The 7,074-nt window shown below is 40.6% G+C and overlaps 1 protein-coding gene across 1 annotated transcript; it reads right to left on the bottom strand.

Annotated features, from left to right (window-relative positions):
• Positions 1-4,875: 4,875 nt before the first annotated feature.
• LOC100956633 (olfactory receptor 52M1) lies at positions 4,876-5,835 on the bottom strand. Its single transcript, XM_003781382.3, has one exon. The coding sequence runs from the start codon at positions 5,833-5,835 to the stop codon at positions 4,876-4,878; it is 960 nt and encodes a 319-aa protein (XP_003781430.3).
• Positions 5,836-7,074: the final 1,239 nt, after the last annotated feature.

Below are 7,074 nucleotides of genomic sequence, written 5' to 3'. Positions count from 1 at the left end.
AACAAATTAAAAAAAAATGTGAGCCCATTTTATTGTGGGCGAGAGAAATGAACATAAGCTTCTCCGAAGAAGACAGGCACATGGTCTACATACACATGAAAAAATGCTCATCATCATTAATTATCAGAGAAATGCAAACCAAAACCACTCTGAGATACCATCTAACTCCAGTAAAAGTAGCCCACATCGCAAAATCCCAAAACTACAGATGTTGGCGTGGATGTGGAGAAAAGGGAACACCTGTGCACTGTTGGTGGGAATGCAAGCTAGTACATTCCTTTTGGAAGGAAGTTTAGAGAATACTCAGGGATCTAAATGTAGACCTGCCATTTGATCCTGCAATTCTTCTTCTAGGTGTACATCCAAAGGATCAAAAATCACTTGGCAATAAAGATATTTGCACCAGATTGTTCATTGCAGCTCAATTCATAATTACCAAGTCATGGAAGAAGCCCAAGTGCCCATTGACCCATGAATGGATTAATAAATTGTGGTATATGTATACCATGGAATACTATGCAGCATTTTAAAAAAAAGGAGACTTTACCTCTTTTATGTTTACATGAATGGAGCCGGAAAATATTCTTCTTAGTAAAGTATCTCAGGAATGGAAAAATAGATCCAGTGTACTCAGTACTACTGTGAAACCAATTTATAATCATTCACACTTGAATATGAAAAATGAAACACAACTATAGCCTAGGATGAAGGAGGGAAGAGGAGGAAGAGGAGGAGGGGTGGGTCGATAGAGGGAGGGTTAGTCGGGGCACCACACCTATGGAGTATATTATTGCAAGTACAAATTGAATCTATCAGGTGTAGAACACAATGTCTTAATGCTGTAATCGGGTAAATGAGGTGAAGGCTATGTTGATTAGTAGGAGGTAAGCACTCCAATTTATACAAATAATCAACACTTTGAATCCCATAATGGCATAAATGTATTTATGATCTATGTACAAATGACTTAATAAAAAAAAAGAAAAGAAAAGAAAAAAACACACTGGCATAGGTTTGGAAAGGTCAATCATTTGCCCAATTATCAGTGACCATTTCAGCCTTATGATTCTCCATTCTTGCCCCATTTCAAATAAGAGCTTTGCTGGCTGCCTATCTCAGCCCTTGAGAAGTGATACTTTATTAGCCATCTCCACAACTCCTTATGAGTTGAGTCCTCTTAGCATCCCCTCTGCCCTTGCCAGCTCTTATAAAAGGCTGCACTTACTGACTTCCAAGGGTTAAGTGCTGGCACTTGACCTATATTATGGTCCAATGTCTGAGCCCATGTCTGAGCTCCACTTTGATGGAGAAAGCCACCATCAAACTATTTAGTAGTGTTGTGATCCATGTCACCCAATCACTTGATAGCCTTGGTGAATGCTATCTCCTAGGTCCTCTCATTAAACAGAATCCTCTGGGTCTTCTATCTTTATATAACATATCTACTATGTTTCCTTCCCTCTTTATTACTTCCTTTAATGTTGTGTGAAAGTTTCTTATGAGTGGCCAGTGACAGAGGTGTAGGTGTAGATTTTGCATCGGAATGATTATGGCATAAAGGAGACTACCGCTCTATGGCAGATAGCAAAAATCTTTATTTTTTCCCAGCTTAAATAGCTGGTGCAACATGAACATGTTGTTAATGAATATTCATACCATTACCTCACCAACATATTGTAAAAACCAGACTAACTTTTTTACTGAGACACATTCTTCTAAGTTATCTACTCAAAATAGTAGCTATGAAGAAGCAGACTATTAACTCCCTAGCCCACTTTTTGATAGATACGGAAACTGCTAAGGGGAAAAAAGGCTGACTGTTCTCAGCCTCAAGCCATTTGGAGGCAGTATCTTAACCTTGCAAAATCACAATTTGGAGATCCTGGAGACATGCCAGCGACGTGCCTGCATGTTCCAGCCCCCTGGCTTGGGCACAGAATTTTACCTCCTTGGTGCCAAGCCATATGGAGTTCTGCCTCAGTCTCTCCTGAATTGTGCCAGGCAAGATTTGTACATACTCACTCTCAGAAACAGCAGAGGCAAAGACATATATGCATTTCACCTACAGTTTAATTCCTTTCAGTGCAACTTAAACCATCACTTTTTCTGGCTTACAGGAGCAACTCTAGCAGTGAGTTTTACTTCCTAGGGTCCTTGCTGGGATAATCTTGTGTCCCAAGAAAGTGCCCCTGGTTGAATTTTTTTCAACTAGCCCTAACATTTAGACCTCCCTAAATAAGAACCTTCAAAATCCAACTATAGTATTAGATCCTAATTAGGACAAAAATCTTTTTCATCCAGGCAATGAACTGGTTCCAGATACTCATCTTATGTCTGTGTTCTGACTACTGTGGGTTCCCTCAAGAATTAGACACCAAGATGGGATTCAGCATGTGAGATGACCACTGGAATATGCTTGCAAGTGGAAAATAAGAGGCTGAGAGCTAATGGAAATGCCAGTCTGACCTCAGTAAGGACTAAGGATAAGGGGGAAAGTGCCTAGGGCTTTGAATTTCTAAACATTTCAGCATCACCAATGGGTATCCTGGACCCATACTCCCTGTCAGGAATGTTGCCTCAACTGGGCCTATTCTATCTCCCTATCACACTGGGTCATTAAATAGGAACAGTTTCTGGGAACTATGACATCCACAGGGACTTGGTAAAAGCTTTAACCACCTTCTAAAGTCTCAATCACCTTTTCTTAAAGGTTGCCCAAACCATATTCATGGCTGCTTGTATGTTTTGTAAGTTTCTTTACCTTTTATCCTTGGATGACCAATTTAATGCCTCTTGGCTGCATCCTGGTCTCACAATGTCTACATCAACTCACAAAAATGGGAACTGAGGGAATACAGTGTTTCATAACCTGCCTAACCACACTACACAATCTTTGGAGTATGAAAACAGGGCTTATTCATTAGACATCTCAGATACAGAAACCTAGCTAATGTGATAATACCTCAAGTTACTCTAGAGACAATCTTGGGTTCTCAGGCCTTGCCCCCTCATACCTGTTCCACAGGTGTGCTCTGAGCACCAGTGAGTATATACTTAATACTGACACCAATCCTCTTCCTCTGGTTCCCAGCCACAACGGAGATGGGTAAATGGAAAACTTAGTTTGCTTTTTTTTCCATTCATAAGGAGAACACTCCAAGCTCAAAGCTAAGGAAAAGTACTCATGGACTGATGGGATGGAAGTTAGAGATGGTATGAAAAAGAAACACATATGTAATTGGAATCTTAAATTACTACATATTCTAGATATCCCAGTAGCACAATTTATAAGATTAGCTGAAGCAAAACTAGAAGTCAGTTTCTGCCATGTAGTGCTGTCTTTTGCACTTGACTACTTCCATTTCTATCACGCTCAGTGATAGTTTGTGTACTTTAAGCCTGGTATAGTCAAACTTCCCTGACTTTTGGTCTGATCATTAACTCCATAGCCCTATGAAGTAAACTTAATCCAGGTTTACCTTTTGTCCTTCAGTAAGGAGCACTATAAAGGAGTCTTTCTTGAGCTATATGCTCCCAATTTTCAGAATAATGGAGTACAGCTATCTACTGTGTTGGGAAAGTTAAGTGCATAACAGTTCAGAGCTTGGAGGCTTTTTAGTTCCTTTTCACAGTTAAGGAAAATAAGGATCAGAGAGGCTAGGAGCTATAGTGGTTTTTTTGTTTGTTTGTTTGTTTGTTTGTTTGTTTGTTGCAGTTTTTGGCCAGGGCTGTGTTTGAACTCGTTACCTATGGCATCTGGGGCTGGTGCCCTACTCCTTTGAGCCACAGGCACCACCCTATAGTGTTCTTTTTTTTTTTTAATGAAAATTCACAAACCCAGCTTTTTTCATGGTTTTAACACCTATTAGCAGGATTAGCCAAAGTCACTCAGTTTATTACTTCTGGGAACGTTGATTTCTTCATCTGAAAAATGGATGTAACTCTTAAAATGTAAGAATTTTCAGTAAGTCTGAATAAGTACTCTATACATATTAACTACTTCCTAGACGTTAAGCTAACACTTAATCTGGAGGGTAAAGTCATTCTCTATAGAACTCTATCTTGTGCTGATCTGTTTTTAAGGACACAGTGAACTAAGAGCAGAAATTCTCCAAATGGATCAAGGTGTACCAGGGAAGCTTTCTGTAGGAAAAGGATGGTTTCCCCTCCAGAATCCTGACCCACTTCAGGCCTATAAAAAACACAAGGAGAGTGCTGAGAAATGGTCATTTTTGTCTGTTTCTCTCACTAAGTTAATAGTTTATCTTTTTCCCCTTAGACCACATTCTTTCATTGGTGGTATTTCCGTACTTGCTGGGCTTAGTGATCAATCTTCTAGGACATAACATTTTATTAGCTACAAGTAGCATTAGCAGTTTCTCAACTGCTAAAGGCTTAACTCAGGAAATTTCTTGCTAGGGTGACCTGAAGTGACTTTTAGGATTTACTTTATTTAAACGATGTATAGAAAACAGAATAGAAAGCATTAGTACACAATACCACAACATTTGATAAGCTGCCTAGTTCAATGCTTTAGTTGAAGTTTAAGTAAATACAAAGAGCGTCCTGTCATAGTTTCTCATGTAAAATGTGAACAATAATACCTACATCGTAAGTCCAGATATTTAAGAATTACATGATACATGCTGAACAACCATTAGTTACTTGTCATTGGTTGCACCTCAAATATTCTTTAGTCATAAACTAGGTGTCTCTTTTAGAATTTGTTGTATGTTATTTCTTAGTATTTAGAACTGTAAAACTTGGAGACCAGAAGAGCCAACTTCAGACTCCAAGTTCCCAACTGGGAAGCAGCCCACAATATTTAAACATCTTTTCCATGAGCTACCTTTAGACAGAAGAAGGAAATAACAATCAACTAATCTTAGCTTCTCTCTTCAGGATTTGGAGAAGCCTTTCTCGGATCTGCTTAGTGCGGATGGCATAGACAATGGGATTGAGGATTGGAGGAATGAGGAGATAGAAGTTGGCCAGCAGAGTGTGGACTGGAGGAGGCACATGGTGACCAAACCGGTGAATGAGAGAAGAAACAGCAATGGGAACATAGAAGATGAGGATGGCACAGATGTGAGAACCACATGTTCCCAGGGTTTTAAGCCTGGCCTCAGGAGTGGTCAGCCCCATCACAGCCCTGAAAATCATCACGTAGGAAGCAGCAATAGCCACAGAGTCCAGGATCAGCACCAGAAAGCCAATGCTCAACCCATAGATGTTGTTGACTCTGCTGTCACCACACGTCAGGGAGATTACAGCCATGTGCTCACAGTAAGAGTGGGAGATAATGTGCGTTTTATAAAGAGGAAGCCGCAGGCGGATCATCAGAGGCAGGGGGCCAATGTAGAGAATGCCCCGCAGGAGGGCAGCCAGCCCCATCCGACCCACTGCCATGTGGTTGAGCACTGTGGTATGATGTAGTGGGTTGCAGATAGCCACGTAGCGATCAAAAGCCATGGCAAGGAAGATGCCTGATTCAACAGTGGCAAAGCAGTGAATAAGGAACATTTGGCTCATACAAGCATCAAGGCTAATGTCACCAGCACCAAACCAGAAGATTCCCAGAAGTTTGGGCATAGTTGAAGTAGAGAGAACAAGATCAATGACAGCCAACATGCACAGGAAAAAGTACATGGGCTGGTGCAGGCTACGCTCTACCCTTATCACTGCCAGGATGGTCACATTCCCCACCACAGCCACCAAGTACATGGAGCCAAAGGGGATGGAGAGCCACATATGCAGGGATTCCAGTCCTGGGATGCCAGTGAGCCGGAAGGAGCTGGGTACTGAGCAGACATTATGAAAAGTTAGCACAGCCATTTGTACCTGGACCTTCTCACTGGCGCCCACAAATTCAACAGAACATTTTTCCTGGGAATGAAAGATAAGCGCCCACAAATTCAACAGAACATTTTTCCTGGGAATGAAAGATAATAGTTAATTCTTTGACCCTATTCTTTATTATAGGACCTCTGACTAGACACAATACTGTACAGTAAGTCATTCTTAGAAGTGTAGAATGTCATAGTGTCATGTCATACTAAGTCCACAGGTTTACCAAGCACAAACTAAAATACACATTTAAAAAGTATGTTTTTACAGTATAACCCTCAAGTGATGCAACAACATCACTTGACCTAAAGCAGATGGGCACTTGGTCACCTACCTCAGCAGGTAAGCTATGAAGTGGCTCTCAGTCCTACCAAAAGGCTTTAAAGAGCACCTTAAAGGACACACTGGAGCTGAGACACAAGGTCAGAGACTCTTGAGACTACCTTAACTCTCTGGTAAATCAAAACTTAGGCTTCTGACCAGCGTTATCTACTGGGTGAGCTGAAGCATCTAATCAGTAGGCTAAGGTCAGAAGGCAGTGAGGCAACATGGAGAAGACACAAACAAGGCTGAAACTCAGTTGGCGTATATATCTATTCAAAGGCAAAACCTGGCAAGGGCTTCCTCCCTTCAGAGAGCCCAAATATAAAGATAAGATCCCAGAACAGAAAGTTATTACCAAGAAGAAAAATACACATATTGCAGAGAATATTGATCTCCATGAAGCCTAGGAAATGAGTACTTGGCTAGAGAAATGCCCTTACTTGGATTAGAGCAAATTACTAAAACAGATGTCAATTTAGACCAAAAAGCATGAAAAGTGTTTTCTGTTTTTAGATCATAACATAATGTACTCTCATATATGTTAGAGGAATATGAAGGAAATTGGCATTTAAGAAGCTTGCTCCTCTATAGTTAGAGCCTACTTAAGTTGACAACAGTAGTCTGGGCTTGGAAACCTTTCTAGATATGACTTCAGATCTTGACAGTGGAATCTAAGGTAAACCTCTTTATACCATTAGAGGAAATGCCCCTAACCTCACTCCACAACTAACCTTAAATTGTGACCCAGAAGTTTTCATGACTAAATGAGAAGACAACATCTGACACACAACAACATTAAACTTTAGTTCTTATTGAGATTAATGTACAAAACCATAAACATATCCAATAGACATTCCAAAGTCCTCTGAAGTTTGTCCTCAAGGAGCCATGGAGGTAGGATGA

Source organism: Otolemur garnettii, unplaced genomic scaffold (assembly GCF_000181295.1).
Source record: "Otolemur garnettii isolate 467f Iridium unplaced genomic scaffold, OtoGar3 scaffold00001, whole genome shotgun sequence".
NCBI classification, from domain to species: Eukaryota; Metazoa; Chordata; class Mammalia; order Primates; family Galagidae; genus Otolemur; species Otolemur garnettii.
The sequence above is the reverse complement of the archived record's forward strand: the minus strand, read 5'-3'. Positions and strand labels throughout refer to the sequence as shown.

Excerpts from the sequence above, each read along its gene's own strand:
- LOC100956633 (XM_003781382.3), bottom strand. The coding sequence starts at position 5,835 with ATGGCTGTGCTAACTTTTCATAATGTCTGCTCAGTACCCAGCTCCTTC.